The 27141-nt window shown below is 41.2% G+C and overlaps 1 protein-coding gene across 1 annotated transcript; it reads right to left on the bottom strand.

Moving 5' to 3' along the window:
- Positions 1–717: 717 nt before the first annotated feature.
- Positions 718–26452, bottom strand: trip12 (thyroid hormone receptor interactor 12). Its single transcript, XM_079224853.1, has 42 exons — positions 26410–26452; positions 23178–23324; positions 22642–22767; positions 21582–22369; positions 17364–17469; positions 16803–16939; positions 16485–16568; positions 16196–16291; positions 15957–16108; positions 15765–15800; positions 15562–15657; positions 15371–15463; positions 15124–15285; positions 14495–14563; positions 14205–14370; positions 13329–13446; positions 12784–12940; positions 12136–12289; positions 11429–11657; positions 11114–11232; positions 10267–10474; positions 9847–9947; positions 8908–9082; positions 8632–8773; positions 8249–8440; positions 7992–8143; positions 7710–7867; positions 7444–7517; positions 7106–7305; positions 6537–6664; positions 6044–6195; positions 5790–5932; positions 5499–5655; positions 5151–5249; positions 4942–5056; positions 4463–4617; positions 4039–4203; positions 3623–3787; positions 3386–3499; positions 3094–3188; positions 2860–2963; positions 718–2213 (listed from the first exon to the last, which is right to left on the bottom strand). Exons 2-42 carry the CDS (start codon positions 23273–23275, stop codon positions 2017–2019), a joined length of 6177 nt encoding a protein of 2058 aa, XP_079080979.1. The 5' UTR covers positions 23276–23324; positions 26410–26452; the 3' UTR covers positions 718–2016.
- Positions 26453–27141: the final 689 nt, after the last annotated feature.

Raw genomic sequence — 27141 nt, 5'->3', positions numbered from 1 at the left:
CCCAAGGTGCAATGACTCTGTCACCGTACACCACTCCACCAACTCGTTGAACTCCGGTACTGCAGCAGACTGCTAACTATAGCGTCTGATGTTGGTTGTGCTAATGGGCATCACAGAATGTGGACCACACAGACTTTAGGCGAGAGGAAAAGCAGCATTATGTCAGTCTTAGAATTTCCATCTGGCTCTTGAAGTTGAATATTCTATTGCGAATGGATGCATCACTTTGTAGTTAATTGGTATTTCAACACAAGTTACATAATTTTAAAACCAAGGCTATCAGCTTTAGAAGGATCCATTGAAAACTGTCCCCAGGGTTCATACATTTTAACCAATGGATTTCCATGACCAAACATGTTGTGAAATCTCATACATGCAAAAGTGAGAAAATGTCATATTTAAACGAACAATAATTCCAAAGCATACAGTGTACCTTAAATGACACAAATGAATGAGGCAATAGTTTGATTAAAAGAATAAACATTTATATAGATGCCTGCTTATATTTTCAGCGTCTTTCTTTTAAAAGCATATTAATTATTTCAAACTCGGCGTAAATGAACGAGATGAACAAAGATATAACAAATTTCCATGATTTTTCCAGGTTTTCCATGACCGTAAGAACCCTGTGTCCCGTATCTAAAAACGTTCAATCAGCTGTGAAGGATTCACAAGAGCAACGCGGTGCCGCGATGATGGATAAATAAATGACCAAAGAGGAGTCAAACAGTTACTTTATTTATGTTCAGGTAAAAACATGAACCTGATGCAGTAAATTATTGCAGATCTTAGAAACCAGCACATGAACGATTGGGCCAGGAGAACATACAGTGGCGCCCTCCCCTGGCCATAGACTGCAGGTGCACACCACGGTTTGTTCCAAGCCAGCAGTGCAAAGAAAATAATAATTATCAACTACAGCAAGAAATAAAGACAATATAGAAAATAAAAATAAAATAAAAAAAGGTAAAGCAGACATTCCCACCTTTAAACAGGGTGCGAAACTGCATATAAACTTTATTCCGTAAATGAACTTGAAATGCTATCTGGCCATGAAACGATAAAATGAGACCAGCCAAATTTTTTTTTTGCCCAGCTACATTATGTGTTGAGGGTTGCTCAGAGCTTGGTCTACCAAGATAACCCTACACATCAGGTAGGGCCAAACAGAAAGACACTAACTCTATCAAAATAAGAGCAAAACAAAACTTCAACACATTGGTTACAACTCTTCATCCGAGCTGAAGCTCTCTATTATAAAGGAGGCCAGAACACAATCTCAACTTGGGAAGAGGGGAGAAGAAAGAAAAAAAAAAAAAGATAATATACGCTCATCACTACCCGCATTCAACCAACTGCAACTCTCGTTTTTCCACAACTTTAAGCAAAGACACACGGGGGAAGGAGGGGAAGCCGAACCAAAAATGCAACACACAAACTGGGGTCAATATAATACAGAACAAAATGCGAACAGACGAACTGAGGGGAAGAGACATGAGAACAAAGAGCTATTCTATCAAATGTGTAGAATGAGCAAAGTCTGCAAATTTGTCTGTACAAATGATCTTTGGAGCTAAAGTAAACCTAGCTTGCTCGATGGATCCCCCCACCCCCCCTTTCCTCTTCCTCCCTGACTCCCAGTGACGTTGTCCACCACTGGAGAGGAGACATCCCTTTTTTTAAATATCACATAGCAATGCAATTTAAAATGTCAACCAGATGTTTTCATCTTTTTTAATTTTTTTAACATTACTCAACTACTGATATAGGTTTTACTCTCTTTTTTGTATATTTTAAGTTCTGTGAGTCATGGAACACTTCAGTTTGTTTTAATATTTTTTTGAGAGACCGGGGCAGCAAATATATATGTAAAGTCTTAATTTTTCTGCAAGCTGCTTTCTCTAACAAGAAGGCTGTACATGTAGCCTTAATGTATGTGGTTACAAAAAACTAAGAAGGAAGTCGTGATTTCATCAGTCGCTGTAGAAGGCATTTTGAATGTGAGATGTGGAGAGATCAGGAAAGGTGGAAAGACTGCTGGCCCTCGCGGGCTGCAATCAACAGTTTCTCTCGCATTATCTCAATGCTGGAGTAGTCAGGCAGCTTCAGGTAGTTGACACAGGTCATGACTGAGGGGAGGAAGTCATCCGGGTTCTCTGTGGACTCGAACGTCTTCCTCACAATCGTCAGAGGGGGATTCAGGCTCCGGAAACCTGAGACACAAGAACCAGACGTCAGGCAAAGTCATACGAGGGACATGGCTTCACGTTCTATAGTCATATAAGAAAATGTCTTTCTTTTTCTTTGGTAATGCTAGATTACTTTAGAGATCTCATTACCTGTAGACAGCCGTTTAAAAAGCAGGTCAGATTGCTAAAGTACAGCGATAGGATGTGTTCAAATGTAATCTTATAAAATGTAGTTTGTGAGAAACTTGAATACAGTTCTTTGAAGCAGATGATTTTAGAGCAATATAAAATAGATATTAGAGGGAATTATGACCTGTATTATGAGTTCCTAACGCTAGCTCTAAGCAGTTTAATAATACATCATTTGGAAATGACAGATTTATTTTAATATTTTCTTTGATTAAAACATTTTGCGGGGGCATTAGTAGTACTGATTATTTGATTGCTTTCATGCAAATAACCCCTATATGAGAATAACAAAGTAACAGGATAATTTTGAGAAAAGTGTTTAACTGTCCCAATCACTGTTTGTTTGATTTATTTTAAGTACATTTTCCATTTACAACAAGTATGATTTGGCTATCGGGCCAGTAAAACACATCAGCTACTTGCCAAGAGGCTAAAAAAGCTTAATGTCAAGCCCTGAGTTTGTGCATGTGAGGTGACTCACCACCAACAGGCAGTCTGGGGCTTCCTGTGACAAACTGCAGAAAGAGTCTCTGCTGCTCAGCCTCAAAGCTGCTCAGCACCTCAAACAGGAACCGCACGGCGCGGCTGCAAAAACATGGGAAGAAAAACTGGTCAAACAGTTGCCTTGAGACAAGTTTACTGATATATACGTTACGTAGAGAGTCTGGACCCATGTTGAATGATGCTCTGTTATAAATAAAGAGTTTGGTCTCACCTGTCATGTGTGTAGCCGTGGTCCGGTCGGCAGCACTCCATCAGCGTCTTGACGTCCCACGTCTCCGATTTACTGCCACACAGCAACTGGTCGAGCTACGGAGGAGAGAAAGAATTAAAGAGAAAGAAGGCACAATAAACGTCAAGAAAACAACTCAAACTTTGCTGAGGTGAGAGATGCAACAGTATGCATTTCATTTGTATTATTATAATTATGCATGCACCCAAACTGACTTACAATACAGCATTATTCAAAAAGAGAAGAGACCAGAAGTAGAAAGAAACGTGCTTACCTCCTCTGGATAGAAATACTGCAGGTGATGCAAGGGGAAGACGGATTCAAACCCTTCCCTAAATGACTCAAATTGTCTGGACACTCCTTCATTTAGAGTCCAGTACACCACCAGCTGGAGGGAAAGAAAAGAAAACATGAAGCCCCAGAAACGATCAGCAATAAGAGGAACAATTAAAAAAAGATAGACAAAAAGTATAAATCCGAGAGACCGTTGTAGAAAAACTATTTCACATACCCTGAGGTACTCCTCCAGGTTGTAGATTGTGACTGGAAAGTCTTTGCCGCCCTTTTTCAGCTCAATGTTTGGGAATCCTGGAAGGGTGAAGTCCAGACCCAGGTCCTCCACTGAGCAGCCGTTCATGTTCAGGCTCTCCAGGGACTGCTGTAGGGTCTCCCTCGTCTGTTGCACAAACAAACACAAGTTCACGAAGAGACAGAGGGAAAACTATTGCATTACAGTATTGGGGGATCATATCAGACAAAAACTAAGCTCTGTCATAACTAGATGGTAGTGGATTACATTTTGTGCTACAATGGAGACTAATGATGGACTTTTAGAGGTAGATGCTATCATGAAAACTCCCCCAGGAATCCCCGGACCACACTAACACTCTGGTGCCAATGCATGAAGTGCTCGGTGCTGTGCTTCACCTGTGATCGGTCCTGTTCCAACCTCTTCTTCTGGCGAATGATATCCTCCAAGTGCTGGATGGACTTCGCTACACCGGGGTCAATGTTCACCAGGTCATGGGAGCATATGGACACCTCGTGCCGTAGCATCCACTTATAAAATGGCAGCCCCAGAGGCAGGTCCAACTAGGAAAAAGGAGCGAGAGGAAAATGGTTCAGTAAGTCAGTTTAAAAAAAAAAACATGCATGAAAAAGCTATGCAATATTTCAAATATTGCTTCTTGACATCTAATACACGTTTCAGCAAAAAACAACAACAATGTATTCGACTGCTAGCAGACACCTGAACGTTTTTACTGCAACAGGTCTAAATAAGATTAATTTACCGCTGGCATTAGAACAGTCTGTTTAAAAAAAACATAGAACAGAAAATAGAGGTAGTTACCAATCTGAAGTCCATAATGGCTTTGGCCATTAGCTTTCCTAAGAAACGGAACTTCATTTTGATTTTGGCTATGTGTGCTGGTTTGGTTGTTCGTCCGAAGGGAACAGCAAACAGTCCCTTGGAGCTGAACATGTACTTTGTCCCCTCTTGGCTTCCTGTTGGGGCAAAGACACAAGTATGGTCAGAGTAAAGTCACTACATTCACTTTCACAAAGGCACTATAATCTACTGTTAGTGCAATCATAACTAGAGAGAAACATGTCTAATCATGGGCCTCTTAGTGAGGACATACCTGGAAAGAAATATTACAAACGTCTGACCAATCACATACCATCTCAAACACAAGATCAGTCCGGGACAAAGAACTCTACATTTAAAATAAGTACATTTCGCTGTGGCACGTTGTGAGTGAAAAGTCAAAGCTAACACTAACTGTACAGGCTTTTCATCATACTGTCGGTGGGTCTGAAAGTTTGTACCTTTAGGATTGGGCAGTGTGACCTCTTCGCCCCTCCACAGGCCGAGATCAGCCCGCTGGAGCTCCTGAGACACCAGAGCGTAGAACTCCAGAGTGGGGCCGAGACCTGTGCCGACCTGGAGGAAGATAACAAAATTAGAATAACTTTAGAAAAAAGCATTTTATTGCACCAAAGTGAAAGACATCTTTCAGTTTGAGCATAACGGATACCTCGTTCTCATACTGAATCTCCAACATTGCCCTGGAGCTGCCGAGGTCCTGCATCACAGACTCGGCCTGTTTTAGCAGCTCGTCGCGGTTTATCGTCCTCTGCAAACACAAGACAAGGAAGGAAAGAAATTAAGTTTAAGCTAGAAAAAAACGTTATTAGAGCTATACTTAAAAACAACAAAGAGGTACCAAAATGTTTCACATTTTAATAAGAAAAAGTTCCAAACAATTCTAAAAAGGCTATTTACATTCTATTTAGATACACTGTATACAATTGGTGGCTTTCATCCACTGCAACATAACAAGTACAACTGTTATGTAATAATAATAAAATATAAAACATGGTACCTTCTTCCTGTCAAGACGTGGTGCAACTCTGCTGTCCTGGGAATCTGATTGGTTGATCTCAGGGTTTGTGTCCAGTAAGCGCTGCATGGCTCTGTCGCGATCAAAGGCAGTTACGTAGAACAACATCTGCCGGGTGTCGAAGGGGAAGAAGAACGGACTGGAGAGAGAAAGAGAGAGAACCCAGTATGTGAGAACCTCAAAAGTCATTTCAGACAAAAATTGACACTAAAATGAATTCTGGAGCAAAGATACACAACACACTTTAAAAAAGAAGAAGTATGAAACATGTACCAGGTCTTTCCAAGCTCAATAAGCCAAGTGGGGATGTTCCCCGTCATGATGACCAGCGGGTCTTGTAGCTGACGGTTAGCTTTGGCTGTCAGCTTACTGTTGATGAACTCAGTGGTGGGGATGATTTCCTTACACACAGCATTCTGCAAAACAACCAAAATGATTATACATCTTCATGTTACTTGCACACACGCATAACAAACCACCAACAAGTCACTGCCTTCCTCGTGTGACTCTTTAAGAAAGAGACTTACATCAAACAGGTAGAACCAGAATCTACTGATGGAGTGCAGGACCCTCAGCAGCAGGTTGACCTCTAAAGAGGGGTCATCAAAGGTTATGGTCTCTGGAGGCTCCGAACTGAGGTATGTCTCTAAGGGGTTGACGACGCTCGGACACACACCATCTGGAAGGGACAGGAATGAACAGTAGTAATGAATCTGACTGCGAAGATTAAGACTTAAGAAACAACCGATGAGAAGCTGTGTGATTAAAACGTGCTTCTTCTGGTCACTCAACTGCGTTTTAATTTGTTGCAGTTAACAATTAAGCCCGAGAATGTGAATCCTTACTTATACAACCGTTTATACACAGCTATGTAAAAGAGAGAAACAGATGATGCATGTTTTGCCTAAATCTGCACAGGACCAGATTTTATTAAATGTATTTATTATTATCTCAGGAGGTAGTTGGCAATGTTTAATGTAGTTTGAGAAATCCTTCACTAGGAGATATTTAAGATCCCACCATGCCACAGCTCATCCTGCTTCTTGGCGTTGCGAGGTGAGGTTTTGGTGGGAGCAGTCTGTGCTCGGCCCCTCTTTCCACCCACCGCGTCCTTGCTGCCATCCTCGTCCTCTCTCACAGGCTTATACCTGTCAGGAAAAAAGAATGGACGTTATGTCTCTGCATGCTTTGACGAGCATGTAACGAGACTCTTGGTTTATGAATATTTCAAGGAATGAATGCACTAAGGCCAATAATCATTTCAGAGTCCAACTGTTGGTGAGTATGTGTGTTAATCACCGACTGTAGTTCCCAATGCACTGTAGAGTATATAAAAGACTTGGCAAATACATATGCATGGCGAGACACCACTAGTGTAAATGATGAAACACGATGAAAACAATTTCTGACCCTTCAAGGACTGGCTAATGACATTCATAAAACAAATCCCAGAAAGGCATAGCTCTTCGGTTTTAAGTGGCAGTGAAGGTTAAGAAAGTTGGAAGATGCACAACAGACAAACTTAAAGTCAGAAGACTTCTGCAAGAAAAAAAGAAGTTTAATTTATTTTAAGAAAAAAAACATTTTACCATATAGTGTGCGTTTTGGTCCAGATGCCAGCTCGCCCAAGCGGGTTTGCCTCATCGTCCGTCGACTCCCTTTCTTCTTCTGCTTGAAGACTGTACTGCCGTACAGCCTGGTAGACCGTCATGTTGTACGGTAACAGGTGGTCACCGATGTAGAATTGTAGTCTGTGACGCACACTCCCAGAGTTCAGGAACTGTGCCGCCTGGGAAACCAATGAAAAACATGATTGATTGATAATACTGAAGTCGTTGCAGGACTTCGCTCTCAATACACATCAACACAGGATTGAGGGTGTATTGTTGACAAATGTGCCTTATTTGGCATCAACGGTGTGACATACCAGCGATTCATCGATTTCATCATCTGAACCGTCGTCGTCGCTGTCTTCGTCCTCTTCTCTGATTCGGCCGTAACCTGTACAAACAAGATTTCAAGTTAGCAACCCAGATAAAGAAACGCTGAATAACATTTTAAGAACAGTCAAAAGGAACTCTTTAAACATTTGGACAATGTGGAGGACAAACTGGTGCCAAAGGAGAATTCCCAGTTGATGGTGGCCCCATCTGCATAAAGGGAGGCACATGGAAAACTACTACAGTCCCTCACCTCTGACAACAAGATATCTCTCAATGGCTTGCACCAGGGCCAGGGGGTCTATCTTCACAGGGCCGCCTTTCCACTGTTTGACGTTAGTGCAATCTGGGTGTCTCTGCAGCTGACACTTAAGCTGATGTGTATTGAAGAACTTCAGTGCCTGAGAGCCCCTGGAAAGATGCATTTAAAAACATTTTAAATGTATATCAAACTATACACTTTCATAACTAAATCATACATGTTTTGAATATAAAGTTAATTTTAACAAAACATACATTAAAAAAAGCCACATACCTGCTGCCATTGCCGTTTCCACTGGGGAAATCATGCACTTTGACAGGGAACTGCTCCATTTGGCTCAGGCAGCTGTTCATTTTGTGCACCATTGCCAGGTACGCGCCATTCTCTGTTGGGTCCAGACGACCAACAGGCTCCATTCCTTGAACCTGCAAACCAAAAGAAAGGGGGGAAAAAAAGGGGGTTCAAATCAAATTCTGAATATCTAGACTGCCAAAGTCATATGGTGCATTGCACAGTTTCTAGTCTCTCACCGGACAGCTAGCGAACACATGGAGGAACCTCTTCAGCCGCACATCACGGCTAAGCAAGTCCCTGTCGGTGTTGGAGGTCAGGTAGACCAGGAGCTGCTTCACCAGCCCACTGTGCTGGATCTCAAAAGACGACACATCGGATTCTGATACAATACTGGAGATCTCCACCAGGCACTCCAAACCGCCATCAACCTGGGAAACAGGAACAAAACACATCTTCAGATAAGTGTGTCAGTACAGGCGTGCATCATTCTCTAAGTTTACCTTTCAGGTTTAACAATCTCAACGGACAATATGCAAAACAAGAATACATATACTTCAGTTTGTAGGTAATGTTATTATCTTATGCTTGCTGTTCAATAATGGGGGCGTGGATGTTTTACCTGCAGGTTGAGCTGCTCGGTGGCTGTGCAAAGTCTCTGGAGTACATTCAGTGCGGGGTTGGTGCCGTCCACATTTTCAGAGTTGAAGTAGCGCTCCACAAACTTACTTGCCTGTTCTTTGATCCAGGCTTTTATTTTGTCTCTACAAACACAAAAATAATTCACTGATTACATACAGTACAACACATATTACTTCCATAATAGCTGGCACTTAACGTTACAAGAAAAAGAGCACACAATTTGGAATAACACTGTGGTAGAAACTCATCATCGTACCGGTTATTGGAAATTGAGTCCTTGGGAGGAGCCCTTGCCAGGCCACTCACTCCCGCTGTGCGTGAGGGCTCAGAGTTGGCATTGTTGGTCTGGGCACCCAGCTTGCCCCAGGTCTTGGGATTAAGACTGGCCAAGAAGGATGATTTGGGTGACTGAGTACTGGTAGGGCTCTTGGCTGTAAAGAACCCAAAAAGGTAAATTAGGAGGGTTATTCATGGGTTAGAAATTATACATCAAAGGTCACAAAATGACATTTCAATTCATTGACAAACCTGCCAATGCTAAACAAGTCAATTTATCACAAATGACTGAACAGCAACAGAATCTGCGTCAGGCTGATAGTTAAAGTGATTGGCGCATCACACACTGCTAGTACAGGAGTTCGCTGGCTGATCAAATCTATGAAATATTGCAGATGTGCTTTGAGAAAAAAATACTGGACAAAAGAGTGTTCAATATTGTCACCTTCCTAAAATAATGGCCCAAGTCATTTTTTCAGAAAACAAGACTTATACCAATGTAATAGGGGTGCACAAGCTGCCTCTAGACACTGCATAACAGGCATACTGTAATAACGGTCAAATTATGTTATTATTAATATTATCTTTGAGTGAGATTTTCATTGACAAAAATGCTAACTAAATTGCTAGCTTCAAAATGCATTATTAAAAAGCTTGTAAATTTGCCAGTCAGATTGTCTTTTGACTTAGGCCGTTATACTATAGGGGTAGAATCGCATGATCTGTTCAATTGAGGATGTAGTCGATTTTACCAGAGGTGGCCAGTATCATGAGGAGGGGATTTAGGCAAGAAAATAATTTGTCAAAAAATTACTTAGGCCATAATTTTTAGGAAAGTGACGATATTTCCTTTTCATGTCTCAAAAGGTGTCTAGTGGGGATGCTTAAACATCACACATACAGGAACACTTCAACTCACCCTGATTGTCTACTTTATCATCATCTCTTGGTGGAGAGTATTTGGGCCTCCTGGGCCCTCTTTTAGGAAGCCGTTTTCTCTTTAGGACATCACTTAACCGCCTTGATGGAAGAGAAAGTGTAATTACTATGATGCTCTTGGGGGAGCATCAGTATACATTGAGCATCAGACATTATTTGTGCATTTATTAAGCACTGCATGCAATTTACCATAGTCAATTGAACTTGTGGAGCTAATTTTCAGGCACCAAATTGTTTAAAAACTGCTTTTGGGTGATTCAACACAGGATGAAAATGCAATTTGTGTTAATGAAGATAAGTTTCCAGGGTGACACTAGCACTGTAGCCTGTACTAGAAACACATTTCTTTTTAAATAAGTCTAAACAGACAAACCAAAGCCACAAGTGGCCATACACTCACCCCTGTGGGCTGAGGTCCAGGGAGTCGTCCATGCTGTGCTGGAAGCTGGGTGAGCCCAGATCAGGAGTTGCATTATTAGCAGATGTGGTGGATGCAGTGCTGATGGTGGTAGTGCACAAACTGGCAGTACCACTCTGGCAAGCCTTTGGGGGACTAGTGACTAAAAAGCTCTCAGCTTCTGACAGGTTCTTCACCTGGTGCATCACACCTGGAGAGAAAGGAGAGACGGAAATTGTATAAATCCTTCAAAAACCGCACAATACACAGCAACTACTGGCCAGTTGGGCGATAATCACTTGGATCTGGCTGAGGACTGATTCACTGCAGATCAATGCAAAAGCCAGGCTATGTAAAGAAAAAGGCACTGGAAAACATTGGTAGCACCGCATCTTACTGCCAAAATGTTAACAAACAGCAGGAGACATTTTGCTTAATGGACTGGAAGCAATAGATGGGGGGACTTTCTTTTGTCTACTGTGGAATGGGATCAGGGCAGCATTAACTCTGTTGGGGCAAAGGGAACGCCTCGTCCGATCGGGCAACTGAAAAATACATGTGATCTTAATAAAGAATGTCCCTATTGATTGGCTGGCAAGAATAATCAGCTGACATTCAGGAATAAATATGTAATCAGGAGATTGACATGAATGCCGTCTGATTGCTGATCCCTGATAATGCTACAAAGATGTGTCAAAACAGGCAGAAGCTGAGCGAGTTCATGTTATCTGTTTATCCTTAGGATGGAGTTTTAGCAGAGGAGGCAAGTCTTCTGCATCTTTAAAGCATGTTTGTCATGTATCTGCCAAGTAGAGGATATCATTGAGTTTAAAATATGATTATACGCTACCTTCTCTTCTGAAAAAGACACTGAAGACGTCAGGCAGCTTCTGCATGAGGATCTCAGCCATCTGAAGAGAACCGACTACAATCTTCAGGTCCTGGCTGGATAGCATGGAGGCAATGTGACTGTAGAAATAAAACGTACAAAAAAAATAGATTAACGTCAAGTCACCTTCAACTCAAAGATCGTCACCAGTAATGATTTGGTTTCTTATAAATATTACACGGTTCTTCTTTTAAAATAAGTTATTAACTTCATTTCAGACAACCTTCTGAACCGGTTTTAATGTTAAAAGAAGTCCACAGCGCAGTGAACTGATACCTGGACACAGCATGGTTCCTGAGCACATCCTTCAGCAGCTCTGCATCAGCAAAGTAGATGATCCTGAGGATGGCTCTAAGGCACTTGTGTCTGACAGCAGGGCCGGCCGATGAACTGTACACCTCATACAAGACCCCAAACAGAGTTTTGATGAAGCACTTTGCCAGCTCAGGGTCCTCCTTCATCAACTGGGCTCGTGCATCCTCTCGACGAACCTCCTGGTGACTCCCTGGAGGAAGACAGTGAACCGGTCAGGTTAATTTCCTCAACAACAAAGTGACTTCCACAGCTCAACTGACACTCAATGGAGAAGCTGTGCTAAAAACATGCAGACAATTGTAAAAGACTCGACAAAAGCAGCATGCTGTTGACTACCATCTCTGCTTTAACAAAGAAAAGAACACATTTCTCACACATAAGTTGATGTTAATGCGGCAAGAATCTGTTGACAAAATTCAACTGACTTGCACGCAGTAAATGTGGATTTACCTGATCATAAAATGATAACTAACTACAGTAATTATTGCCATGAAACTGGGTCACTGTTGTGACTCCAAGCCGATTACAGCTGCCATCCTACTCAGTAGAGCTGTAGGCTAACAAACATTTAAGACATCAGACCCCAACAGCGAGTGTTTCTGGATCTTATTTTATGACATAATGCAATGTACCGTCATACAAAGGTTATTTGAAAAGATCTGCATTACCTGTACTAGGGTTGGCAAGAGGATTGGGTTTCCTCTGGATACCACGTGCTGTTCCTGTGTCTTCATTAATCTGCTGCATAGAGTTAAAGTCAATTGTGTACACACGGCCCAGGGTTGACAAGCTGATCTCATCCTCCCCGTTCTGGTGTGCTGTCTGCAGGGCAAGATAATCACCACCCAACATCAGTTTTCCATACGGGGAAGCCCCAAATATTTGTGTGTGTGAATGTATTGAGAGGATGACGCACTGTATATAGACTGAATGTTGTCAAGTACTGTGATGCAACATTTTAATAGATTAAATCCATTAGTCATCCTTCAGATAATTAACTTGTAGTGTGACGAGGTCCAGAATGACTGACCAGAATTTGTTTTAATATTTAAATACTGATGATGGAGATACAATATTTCACTACACACACACACACACACATATATACATATACATATATATATATATATATATATATATATATACATATATATATATATACATATATATATATATATATATATATATATATATATATATATATATATATATATATATATATATATATACACACACACACACACATACATATATAGCAATTATGATTTCATATCATTCATTTTCAATAATACAAAATGTGGGTGATTCACTCATACCTCAATAATGCGGCTGTCAATGCGGTTGTAAGGATGCCAAAGTCCACGGTCATCCCTCCACTGCCAGATCGCTCCCTCTGTCGTCTGGGCACTGCCCTTCTTCAGCATTAAATCAACTGCAAAGATGCCTTCTCTAGGCAGGCAGGGCATCAGCTCACTGGAAGAAGAAGGGCGATTTGAGAAAGATGCAACATTTTGTCTAATTCAGTTTAACTATAAGGTGAAATTTAACTTTTCTTAAACCCAAATTATAATTATTGCCAAATGACTAGTGTGGCAAAACAATTGCATCCGTGTTCAAGTTCTGTAGCACTTTTGTAACCCCAGTAGGACCCTGGCAGAGTATTATTTGGTACAGTTTCTGTAAATTGTGAAAGCAAAGTCTTGTCATAAGTCTGTTATTAGAAATGTCTAATTCAGTAAACACATTTTTTCTGCTGCCAGCACAATTTACAGTGTAATTCCCAAAAATTACAATACGTTTGTTGTATAGCATGATCTTAACCCATTCTACACTGAAAAGAAGTCAGGCAAATAGATGTTACCATATGAGGGAGGTCAGTTCATAGAGCTCCTGAGGACTCCGGGGTACCAGTTCGATCTGTTCCTGGCAGCTTCCATTTGATGCGCCACACAAGAGGAAACGCAGAGTTTCTGCTATGTCTGTTAGAAAATGTAAGACAAACACATTTCTGTTAGCTGCCCTGTTGCACCTTTAACACGTAAGATTTTCTCCTCAGGGCAGTTAAGACTGAATGCTAAGTGCATTTTAGAGGCAGACAATGAGCTGTGAGTCGATGTGGACAGACGTGAATACAGTCTCGAAGGTTCAAATGAAGGCACTGGTTTGTCTGCAGTATAGCGTGTGCACCTGCACACACATACATGTTAGTTGATAGGTACAAGCTAAATGTTGTACCGTCATAGATCCTCATCACAGACCAAAAATATTACTACAAAATGCATTTGACTGTACTTGTGAAGGTGTCAAACCAGTTGGCTCATTCTAGAATTAATTCATTTTGTTAATCGGCATTTATGCCACTGGCATTTATGGGGTCTTCAATAACTACTTTGATAATTAACAGGGTTTGCTAGGACAATAGGGGCTCAGTATCTGTTAGAATGATATTATCATTCTATAACCAAGTAACACATTTCAGAGAGAATAAACAGTGGGCGTTACATTTGTAATATATTGAAAGATTTGAAACATGGAATATAAAATGTTTCCATTGTTATTGTACACCTTCATTCCGCTGCTAAATATTTGTCAAGCTGCACCTGCTAGTAACCATCGAATATATTAAGCATAAGTGTTGTGAGTACATACAGTACAGAATGTATACAAATATGCATGACAGTAATGACAGGGTGTAAGTCATGAGTAGCAAGGGTGTGACCGTGTGTGTGAGACTCACTCTGTTTCATAAGCTGGACTGCCAGGCACGGGCAGTTAGAGCACATCAAAGAAAACATGCGCACAACCATGATAAACATCCCTGAGCTGAGCACAGGCGGGGTCACAACCAGCAGCTGCTGAATGTTGGTCAACAGGTCCCTTGACGCCACCTCCTGCAGCAGGTTCTGTCGACATAAACACATACATGCGCATGAGTATTGGAAGGTAAATGGAGGCGATATTACAGAAATGGCAAACACAAAAACAGCAAATGTGGTGTTAAGGCTTAAAAACAATTGAGGTACAAACCTCCTCATGTTGAAAGTTGTCCACCAGCCTGGCGAAACAGAGGCAAGTGCTTTCGACTGATTTTTTATCCTGAAAGAGAAGTCAAGAAAATATCCAATTGGTGAATCTTTACAATAGGTTACACAGAAATAAATGAAAAAACAATACAATGCATGGCAGATATGATACAGGGGAGGATTAAACAGTGGCAAAACAAAAAAAATGTAATTTCATGCTGTGTGACCAAAAAAAGTCCCCCCAATCATTTGAAAGAGTGTACAATAAAAATATGATTCCATTCCTAATGATTGGCCACACTACCAGTGGCACAACTTCTTTAACTCACTTTAAGTTTAAAACTTAAAGAAGAAAAACAAATTAGAAAATAATATATTTCTTAGTTTGTTCAGATTGTCGTACAACCATGTAAAATGTTAATTTATTTTGCACAGAAAACACCAGATATGGATGGACATTTTCTAAACCTAGCCATGTGAACATATTTTCTTATTTCCACCAATGTGTTTATTATCAATTTCATTTCAGGAATGTGAAACTTGTTGCAAGTGGAACCCCCACATGAGCCAAACCCTTACTGCGATTGTGTTGCATGTTATAGTCCAGCAATTTGAGACGTAGGAAAAACTCACCTGGTGTGTGAGTCTCTGAGTCAACAGTGGCAGAGAATCAGCAACAAAGTGAAACTCATCTGGAGTGATGCTCTGGCAGCAGTTGGCTGCAATGGCCAAGGCATTCCTCTGAGCATTGATGCTAAAGAACTCTAGGTAGAGGAGGCAGTCGGCGAGCCCACCCTGCAAGGGACGAAATAAAAAGATTGCTGTATATAATTGTGGCTAATGGAGATGGGATGTTTTCAGGGGATGAAAAAACACTTACAGCCTGCAAAATGGCTTTGCTGTGTCGCCTTGACAACATCTCCAGGGCAGTCAGGGCCTGCTCTGCTACGTCAATAAATTGGATCACCTGAAGCTGCACAGAAGAAGGGGGAGCAACGCATTAGCATATCAAAAACCCACCATTGCGAATTAACAAGCGATAAGGGACAGACAAAGTGCACAGTGTCTTACCTTCTCCAGGAAGACAGGAATAGCATCGACCACCACAGCAGAGGATCGAGGGAGCGCCTCCATCATATACGTGAGTGCACGAGAGGCGTGATTCATCTGTGTGCACGGATCAAAGGCATGCAAATAAGCAGTGGATTTACAAAAATGAATGACTCAAACAAAATACAAGTACACTCGCAGAGATAAAATTTCCTCATACTCACAATATCAAAGTTATGCTCCATTTGTAACAGTGTAATCTGTGAAAAGACCGTAGAGTTTATTACTATGGAATCAAATACCCCAGAGAGAACAACAATAATTTTCCTTGAAAATGTGTCATCATTCACAAAGCAATACATACAGGACAGCCAAGTGTAACGGAGAGGTTAATGACCAAACAGAGTAAGACTAACCAAAGCGGGCACCACACTCTTGACAGGGAATCCACCAAGTGTTTCCTCATTGCCCATCACCAGCAGCTGGCACATCTCAATGGCAGCTTGGAGCTGCTGAGACTCGTCACCTGTGGCCTGCAGGCCCTGCAGTAACTGCTGAGCCTTGGAGCCTGTTGGTAGGGGGAGCAGAAGGTTTCATCAGTTATTTACCAAACGTGAAGAACACTGATTTAAGAATAGGTCGGCAGTGTACTCACTCGCTCCACTGCCAATGGTCCTGTGAAACAGCTGTGACATCCGGGGTCCCAGGGGGCCAAAAAGATGTGGGGGGAGACCCCTGGCCTCCAGTAGGGCTATAGGGACAAAACAGCAAGGTTTAGAGAGCAACTATTACAAAAGGTAAAACAGTTTGCGTATTCTTCATACCTGAACATCAGGGATACTTGTACATTCATTCATGCAGACACAATATCGTGGCATACTCTACAAATGGTCAATCTCGGTAGCGATTGACTGTCAAATCTGAGAGGGAGGGATTTAATGTACCTTGAAGCCTTCCCATTTCAGAGTCATCCGACTCACTCTCTCCAGAGGTGGTCATGCCCACGGCTCCAGCGACCGAGCTTGAAGCTGGACACAGAGACAATATCAAATCAGATTTCATCGTGGAAAAGGTTGAAACAGTAAAGAAAGAAATTAGTCTTTCAAAGTGATGGCCTAATTTCTATTAAAACTAGGCCATGAGGAAAAGCTTAAAAACCCCTGTAGGCAAAAATTCGCAATAAACCAAAGATTAAAATGCATATGAAAAAGGACTGCTGATCTCCTACCAAACAAGAAATGAATAAGTGGCATGATAGGTACCTGAAGCCCCTTGGGATGCCTCATCAGTTCGAGCAGCTGATGAGTTGGCACCATCCTGGTTGTTGTCGGAGTCGGCCATTTTCTCCTGGCGGCGAGCGTCGGCTGCCCCGCGCTTGCCCAGGCCTGAGCCCCGCCGACTGCGATACGAGTAACAGATTGAAAGTATGAGGGACAGAAGGACAGAGCACTCTGCATTACCACTCTAAATCAAATGGATATAGAAATGTGGTTCCCCTGGATATATTTAGTTTTATATTGTACATTTGATCATACAAAAGGATGAGATTGAAGACTAGCACAAATACTCATTGTGGTTATTGGAACAAATGGCCAGCCCCTGGAGCTAGAAGCTTTCAAAGTTTAAGCTATTGGTTGTTTTAACACTATGGATGGTTGGAATTATAACAGTGAATGGTTGTTTTCCTGTATGCATCAAAGTCAGTCAAGGTTTTTACCTGAATTGTGTGTCTACCCTCAATGGTGAGCACCACTCATGAAGTTTTGGCTCCAAAAGTTCATGTACTCAATATACTAGTCTTGGGTCATTGCTGTAATTTGTACCTGGTGCTGGCACAGGAGCCCGTGGTCTTCTGGCGTGTGCTCCGCCGAAAGCTGGGGAGCTCTGCTGGAGGAGACTCGCTGCGCTTCTTAGTGGATTTCCTCAAACCTGCAGTGGAAAAAAAAAAGGGGGGGGACATATAACCCAACTGTAGACTGGGAAAAAACACTGGTGGCAAGTTATTTTGACTAGGATAAACTTTCAGAAAAGAATAAACCAAAGTGCTATTTGTGTCGATTTATAGGTCAGATGATATGAAACTGTTGTCATTTAACTATAATAACCATCACAGGCATCTGCAACACATTTCAGAGAATAAGAATTATTAATCTGGCTGTGCAACCACAATAGAAAACACCCCTTCATATCATGATTATTGGTCACAGGTCTGTGAAAAAGAGCAAAGACTGATGCTAAATGTGTAACTTTTCAATACAGTAAAGGCTGTGTTGGCGGTTGGAGCCCTGTACCACTGGCTAGACTGGTATTAATAGTAACAAACCCATGGCCCTATAACAGGACAACCTTCATGCTAGATATGTGACTCATAATTCAGTAGTATAAAAATAAACTGAGAAAGTTAAGACCAAATTAATTAAAGTTTTCCTTTTCTTCATTGCCTTTCTTCTACTTCAACTGACCTTATAGCAGGTCAAATATTAATATACACACACACACACACACACACACACACACACACACCAAGTTTCCTGGAAAATTACAAATAAACCTAAAACTAGCGAGAAACATTCAATGCGATCACAAATAGTGTCTGTGGCAATAACGTTACTATTTCAACATGCCCAAAAATACATTGTGCAATGTAAAGCCACACAGAATCATTGGATCACAGGCAAACATTGTAAACGCTAACTCACCATTATAGCTGAAAGTAGCAATCTATGCGTGTTAAAATATACAAACAGGCAGAGAAATAAAGAATTGGGGAGAGAAATATGAAGCGCTTTCCTCTTGACAGAAGCAGCGTGCGAGTTCTTCCCTGCCCTCAGACATACCCCATGTCAGCTGGTGGGCCAACAAGCTAAGCCAACTAAGGAGGGGTCTCTCCATTTTGGCCCGTGGCACGGAGCCCATCTAAGTTTCTATCCCGTCACCTATCTAGAACAGCCTAACCCCGCACAGCTTACACTCACTTCACCATACACACCAAATATCTACTGTAATATCTCTGTATCTAACCTAGTGTCCTGCAATGTTGCCCTCAGCTAATAAGGGATGGGTATCAAATATCAATACTTGTTTAAAGGGACAGCGTATAATATTTTGGTGGATATAATAGCAGAAATGGAATTTAATATTCATAACTGTTTTCATCAGTTTATAATCACCTGAAACTAATAATTAGTGTGCATTTTGGATGAGCCATTCATATATACATAGGGAGCGCAGTACTCCAGCATGTTGCACCTACCATGTTTCTACAGTAGCCCAGAAGGGACAAATCAAATATTTTGAGCAAACTCAACAACAATCACATCTGAAATTAAGGCACATTACAAAAAAGAAAACCATCTAAAGCCCAAAGTGATTGATCCACCAGAATCCTAATGCATTCATTCACTACCCAACAATGACGACAACAGAGGGGAATAAAGCTGAAACAAGTGATTTTAATGACCACAGTTGAAGCCCCTTCACACACATTTAATACAACTGCGAGGCTATTTCAATAATTATGGGACTAAATCATAACGCCAGTTAGACATTATTTTGTTGTACCTTTGCATAAAGAAATTATCTCCAACTGGACTTTGTTGAATTCTAATAGAATAGCTCTGGTTTAGTGTTTAGGTGACCGCCTACAGTTCAGCATTTTGATTTTGTTCTTGTATGACAATTTGTCTTTAACACTGATACATTAAATACATTTGGTTTATTTTCTTAAAATTAGAAACAATTCTACAGTAAGGTGTTTTTACTGATCTATGTATGACAAAGACACTGTTGCCATTACCTAGTTTCTCCACCAGAGAGCAACAAAAAAAGGAATGGTTTCCATATGAAAAATAATTATGTTATGAATCTGTAATAGAGGTCGAGAGATTAAGCCATTAGCCTACTTAATTGGCGCAGATAGGACATTTTAAAAACTATTGCATATCGGTGGAACTGGGCTCCGATAATATCGAAAAACCTTGGACCGCATTCTTTTTGGCGATAGGTTTAGAAAAAGTGGGCTACACCTTAACCGTCCCAGGGAACAGCACATTTTACTGCAGGCAGATAAGTGGGACTCCTGTCATCCTCCCTTCCCCCAAAAAAATACATATAACAACGCTATCAGGTATTTGTCCACATGAAAAGAAAGGCAGACAGGAGGAAAATAAATCGTTCCACTTTTTCCTTTAACTTACTTACAAATTTCGCATTCTGTCTTCCAAATAATCCAGTGATGTAACTATCCATTCATGAAAGAAATTGCACACATGAGGCTCCTCCTTACCCCGAGACTCTGCACCAATATTAATGGTTTGCAAGACTGGTATTTAACAATATAATGGGACTCGCAACAGAAGTAATCCAGGGCAGTCAGTCATAAACAACAAGGAACAGCGCATCGTCTATTGTACAGAAGTAAAACATATTCTAAATTTGGAATCCATCAAATCAAACTTCAGGATTTTATTTATTTTTTGCGAGGGAGGGTTATTGTCCATCTGCTCTTTCCTGCTCCCTTTCAAAATCTGCTATCGGTGAACCTCTAATTTATAATACAAAAATTCCTGTATAGAAATGGCTTTGTCTGGTAACAGGCTTTCATACTGCCATAGTTATAAGGGATGGGTCTTTCAAGCAAAAATACTATCTGATAATCCCAGGGGACTAATGGGTCTCCCCCCCCCCCAAGGATAATCCCAAAACACCAGAATATATCTTAAAGAGATCAAAATGCTACTTCAAGCAGAAACACAAAAGACAAACTGTAACATAACTCTTGTGTTGTTCCAATACTCCTATCGGAAATGCCTCCGATACAGCCTAAAATGCAAGCCTATGCATTAATCCGATTTCACTTATTTTATCATTCATCAGCTCATTTATGCTAAACAATAACAACAACACGTGACTCGCTACCCGATTGCATGTTCAACACTCAACAGATATGCGAAAGAAGCGAGATGGCTCACTTGTTAACTACTTCCATCATCAGCTCCGAAATCGATAATGTAAGGAACCAACAGGTGACCATCTTACTTCATTCACATCTCTTATGCTTGCAAAGAGTGTAACACTAGTCAGCGCTTGCACATTGGCAATATTTTACATGGGAAAATCACGACAATAAAATGGAGATGTGCTTTTAACGCATGGGTATTGGCTGATATACAAATTCAGGTATCAAGAAAAAAAAATTGTTGGGACATTTCTACATAACTCAGGAGTTCAGCTCTAACAGTATAGTGCAGTCCGTGGATTAATGGTCAAGTCACTAGACTACATAAATACCACCATAAAGACTATTTTACAAAAACATTTTTCTAAATTTGCCTTAGCATACCTGTGAATTTATACATGTGTGCTGCACTGACAATTGAGTGACCAGTAGTATTTATGCATTTAGCTATTCTACAATTTCAGGCTACTGGTACTTAATCTGAAATCTGAGCCAGTTCAATGACTCAGTGAAGCCCAACTCACCAAATGTGAACTAGATAAATTAGTCAAGACACATGTTAACACGTTATTGTATGCAGTATCACTAACTATTTATACATGATGCATGTTCATCAAATTAGTAAGACACATCTGGATTAAAGGTTTTGGCTGTGTCCAAAGCGATTCCCTAGTCTCTATAAAGTGAACTATATTTGCAGATATGATTTTTAGGAGTAAAGCATTTATCTGCATAGTTTACCTCTGTGGTGGATGTATGATGTAATGCATTTAAAAAAGGCAGCAGTTACACTGAATATATTAGTTGCCAGCAGTTAAGAGTATGGTTTTGTAACGATGCCGGGACACTGCTTAGATCACAGGTTATGTGACAGTTAATCCCAGAGTTGTAACCTCCGTTCAAGCTCGCAAGAACAATGTGCTGACCCCTCAATCTTTCCATACAATTAGAAACCCATTAAAACAAACCCTTGCAGATACTTCCCTCGCAGCATGCTGTAAAAGATATCAACTCAGACTTGGGAGTAAAAATTTGCATTTCTATTACTCACAGAGGGACTCCATACACAGGTAATGTGACTCACTTGCTAGTTTAGCTTGTAATCCTGATGGCCCAGGTTTGGAGGTCTCAGGTTTGGAGGATCCGGGCAAGGACAGTTTGGGTTTTGGCAGGTTGACTTTGGGGTTGAAGCGTGCTGCCCACTCAAACTTTGAAGAGCTTGCGGTTTTAGCCTGCTCCTTGTCTCGGGTACTACGGCGTGGAGAGGGGCTGGAGGCCGAGCGAGAGCGTCGTGCCTTGGTCTGATCTTTTCCCTGTTTGACTCGGGCGCCCTGCGTGGTGGCGCTGTTGGGGCCTGTGGTGGAGGAAGAGGAAGAGGTGGAGGCAGAGGAGGAGGAGTCCGTCACGTTGCTACACCCAGCTTTGGCTGAGGCGGCCGATTTAGACGCCAGCTTGGTGGGTTTTGCAGTTCTACCCTCGGTACGATTGGGGAGGGACCCAGCGGTGCTACTTAGACCGGGGAGGGAGTCCGCTTTCTTCCGTTTCTGGATTGGTGAGGCCCCAGCGGCCCCGCTCTTCTTACTCTGGCCTCGACCTGACAATGCAGGTGCTTCTGAAGCAAGTGATCTCTTCTTAGACTTAGCTGGGCTTTTCTTGGTCTCTGAGGTATTGTCTCTGGGTGGTGGAAGCGATTTGGGCTTCTTGGCAGGGGTCGGTGCAAAGGAACTAATTTGATCGGGAGCTTCGCTTCGCTTAAGCCCACGGGCGCCTTCGCTCTTTGACTGCTGGCCTGGTCGTTCTTGCTCAGATGTCCCTGCAGCCTCTGGCTCGTCTTGCAACACAAATGAAGCCACGGACAGAGTAAGACCGCTTCTGCCAAGGAGCAAGAGGGACAACAAAACAGGATCTTATAAAACTCCTCACACTGTGAAAGGTGATGAATTACACACCACATTCATTGTACTCAATCAGACTTGGAACAAAAACAAATACAACACGTGCACAATACTTGTGTGTGTCGTCATTGTGAGTTTTACTTAGTATGACAGTAGTAAGTATGATACTTAGTTTTAGTATGACAATATTGGATAATGTAAAAAGCCTACATTCACACACAATAAGCACCAAGTAGAGAGGAGGGGTACCTTCTTGAGCTGTGCCCTCTGGACTGGCCAGTGGCTGAGCTGGCTGTGGCTTTGGAAGCCTTTGAATTAGGTCTTCTACTTTCAGGTGGGGAATTTGCTTTAGGTTTTGTCTGCTCTGATTGCAACCTGTAAGGTTGGAAATTAAAGAGCAAGTGATAGTGTGGGTTTTTGTAATTAAGCCACATAACAAAAAAGAGCCTTGATAGGTCCCCAAATAAGTTTGTCTGACATTCACTGCATATCCTCTTTCATTAACAGATCAGGAGTAGCAAGAAAAACAGCTAGAAGAGAGTTAATCAGCATTTTACTATGCTAAAAGAACACAAGATAAGCTTCAAGTCTGTTCAAATAGGCCAATATAAACATTTTGCATCATGTTGAAATTAAAAATAACTACAGACAAACATGGCCCATGAACTAAGTACCTACATCCCTCTACTAAAACACATTTCTTTCGAGAAAACTCTAACTAATGTTTCCTACAAACCATGATAACGGCCTCTTACTTTGAACTGAGATTAAAACTAAAGACTTACCTTCCTGCGACTGTTTGGTCTTGTGGCTGGGCCGCAGCAGTGTTCCTCTGTGAACGGCGCAGTGACCCCCCTGGATTGGAATTAGGCCGGTTGGACATTGGCACCTCTCTCCTGAAGGGACATACCCTTTCTAGACACTACCATTCACTGCAATAAAAAAGAAAGGACATAAGAATACAAACCAAATGCAATGCCTTTTGTCTTCTCTTTCCAACGACCAGAGTTGTCCGTGGTTTAAATTGAGTTGCTGTGCTGTAGGTGACAGCTGATTGAGCGTTTGTACCATTAAGATCACCTCTCTTGCCCATTTGAGATGATCAAGGTAATGAATGTCTCATCAATCTTCCAAAGATTGTATATCACAGGATACAAACTCCCACGAGAAAACAGATAAATCCTATTACTGACAATACCTCTCATCTAGGCATGAAAACAGGCTGCCAGTAGGATGAAGAGCAAGGAACCAGACAATTAATTTGATACAATAACAATTTAGGATAGCTTTAAGAAACTATGTACTATTGTTTAATCAAAGTATTTCATTAAGTCAATATACTTCCTTAAAAACAAAAACTAGAGATTAACATAGCTCACAATCTTACTTTCCCATCTGCAACTAAATGTACATTTATGCGAACCACCAACAGTAAACCAGTAAATTAACTTTAAACATCAACATTTACAGTGTATATCAAACCATAATATAATTGTTTTAAGAAACAACAATTGTTATAGAAGTTAAACAGTTTTGTATAATAAGTAGTTTGTTTTAGAGCGCAAATCATAATAACCCCAAGTAAACCTAACTTGCCTTTTATTTTTTGTACACATTTGCACATTTAGCCCATTGACAGGAGGGGCACCTGGCATAAATTCACCAGATTACCATCATCATCCATTTTTATTATAAATACAACAACCAAAGATTTGTTTGAGTAATAAGAAAAATCAGACAAATTTAAATAAACCTACCATTGGGCAAACTGCAAATCAAATAAACCACTCAAAATGCCTTTAAAGAATATTAACAGTAGTTGATATCCTTTAAATGGCCATTATATTTAGATACCTGACCAATAGAGCTTGTTTTTGGGGTAGGTTGTAATAATAATTTCCGTCAAGGTGTGAACAAAAATGGCTTATACATATAAAGTAGTATAATTTATATGCAATTCTCATCAGTCAATGACATGAGGGTACAGATAACGAGTGATTGATAGATTTTGAAAACACACACACACACACACACACACACAGCAGGATGATTTAATCAATTGATAGACAATGACTAATGATTTACAACCTAAATACTTTTCTTTCATCCAGAAAAAGAAAGATTACCAATTAACCCGTTTCGTTATGGTTTAAATCCTGCCATCATTGATAATAACATACGCCACACTTGGCAAGCTCACAGGGCCATTTTAGGCCTGCACTGACAGTGCATCCTCGTCTTTGTTTATTCGTCCATTCTGACAACTGGTGCACCACACTCGCGTATAATCTGATTAGTTAGGCACATCAGATGATCGGCCTCTCGTAACACTCGCCGGTAGGAAGTTTGCTATACTACACTATTAAACAAGCAAGGCAGTGTCCAAATTTATACCCATGATTTACAGAGGCCTATATTTCTGACGTAGTTCTCTCTCACCATCGATTTACGTTAGCATGTTTAGCTACTCATGTCCTAGCAAGTCCCATACATTTTGACAGTAGTTTAGCTGAATAAGTATAAAATCCCAAAAGCGAAGATTGTTCCGCTGACTGTCGATTTTAACCACAAGAAAATTACCAAAAGGCTGGCAGGCGCATATCAGAGACTCGTTAGTTAAAGTTAGGACGGCTAACGTAGCAGTGGTTACATGGAAATGCGTAGTCGGCGTAACATTACCGGTCTGTCGACCTCTTTAGCCCACGAAGTAAACGCATAGACAAATTCGAGAAGCTAAACGCTCCCTTGTTGTGAGTTGAAACTGTCATTGTTTTTAGTAAAAGGCCAAGCCGAGTTGCATTTACCTGAGCGCAGCAGAGTTAACCTAAACATCGAAAATGGCAGCATCGGCAGGTCCGTCTTTCGCAAGCGGTTTAACGATAACGTAATATAGCTAGCAGGCTAACTTAGTATTCTGACTGCCATGACACACTGGTCTGTGTTTGGCTGTCGATCAAGTTTAAAGGAAGAAGAAAAAACATACACGTCTCGCACGCAAGTTAGCTCACCTTCTACACGGTTTGATGAGACGATACAGTCAAAAATACATAACTGTCAAGTCGTAAGGTGTCCGGCCACATCCACGTATCACTCTTGTAGTGACTGTCACAACGAATGTTGAGTACACAAGTAGAGCTAACTAACGTCGGCTAGCTGTGGGGATCACTTATGTTGCCTAAGCTGATTTAAGGCCAATGCCTGTTTAGCGTTTTAGCTCATGTCAGCCAGAGAGAAACAAGTTGGCTACTAAACGAGCAACGTGTCAACAAAGTATACACTTCCCACTTAAGCTAAAAGGGTCATTCACGCCAAGCATCGGATTTAGCTAAGCAACGTATCTTGGCATTACACAACAAGTATCGATGCTAACTATTAGCAAGCTAATGCTAGCTTAGCCCAAATAAGATAGCGAACGTTTAGTCTCGCTAACAGAGAAATATAAACAATTGACTGTTCGCTCGGGACGATGTTGTTGCTGGCTTGAATTAGTGTAGATAGCTGCCCGGCTGACATAAAGAGAATTACTGACCTTAGCAAAACCGAATTAGCTGCTGCAGGGCAGTTACGTAGATGACGTTTAGCGTTGTCAAATCAAACAAGAGCGTTATTACCAGCTAACCTTGGCATGCGAGCTAATTAATATTAGCGAGCCTTGTTGTCGCGAGCTAACGCGTTGCCAGCTCGACAGAATGGTGATGGAATTCCTTTGACAAACAACAGCCTCGTTACAACACACGGATTCAGCCTTTTGGGAACAGTTTTATAACATTTTGTTGATAAATTAACAATTTGTCTAGCTAGCAGCTAGCACGTTAACGCTAGCTAGCAAAAAAGAAATGGCCTCTGATACCTTTTAGACACAAAAAAACAGGAAAGCAGGAACGGGATTCGAGATATTTTCGCAACACTGATTCATAATTCCTCCGATGTATTTCGATTTTGAATAACCTCGAAGGTCCAAGTGACTGTTGGCCGAGATGTCACTGAAAATGTCTACCTTTTGTATAATGTTGTTACCTATTTGTTCCAGTGTTGTAGTTGTAACAGACAGTGCACCAGCTCCTCTTTTCTCTCTCTACCCCTGCTAGTTTCACATCAGCTGAGGGGCCTACAGCTGCAATATACATCCGCGTGATTCATCCGCTGAGGGACTAGTTTAGTCTACTGCTGATTTGAGCTTTCACCATCTGCTTGTTTTTCGCCAACGGTGCTGCGGAGTACTATGTGTTTTGCTCTTTAAATATATGGCTAAAAAGTCTTCAGACAAAAACGCGCTGTATTTTTCGGTGTCGAAATATACTGACTGCAACACTTAAGTTAAGTCATTGGTGACATTAGCCTGTATCAATCCGCTGGGTCGTGACCCCCCCCTCCTACCCCAATAAACACACACAACAATCATAAAAAAATACTATATAATAATATAAACTATAAAATAATGTAATGCGCAACCTTACTGCTTGTCATCAAATCAGATAACATTAAATCCAGCAGTGTTCCCAATACAGTTGTCATGGTAACAATCGTGCGTCCAAAATGGCGTCTTTGCTTGGGGAGCGTCTACTTTAAATTAGTGGTCAGGGTCCACCTCCTCACAGAGTTTCATAACTTTGAGTCATGGGCCGAGCTTAATCTTCACCTTCAAAGTTAACTCTTAGCTCTTAAATAATGCTTTGCTGGGCTAATATGTTATACTTTGTAGACTACTTTCTGGCAAGTGAAATAAGATTTCATACAGAAACATTGTCC

This window comes from Taurulus bubalis, assembly GCF_910589615.1.
Source record: "Taurulus bubalis genome assembly, chromosome: 10".
Taxonomy (NCBI): Eukaryota; Metazoa; Chordata; class Actinopteri; order Perciformes; family Cottidae; genus Taurulus; species Taurulus bubalis.
This window is presented reverse-complemented; position numbering and strand designations above follow the sequence as displayed.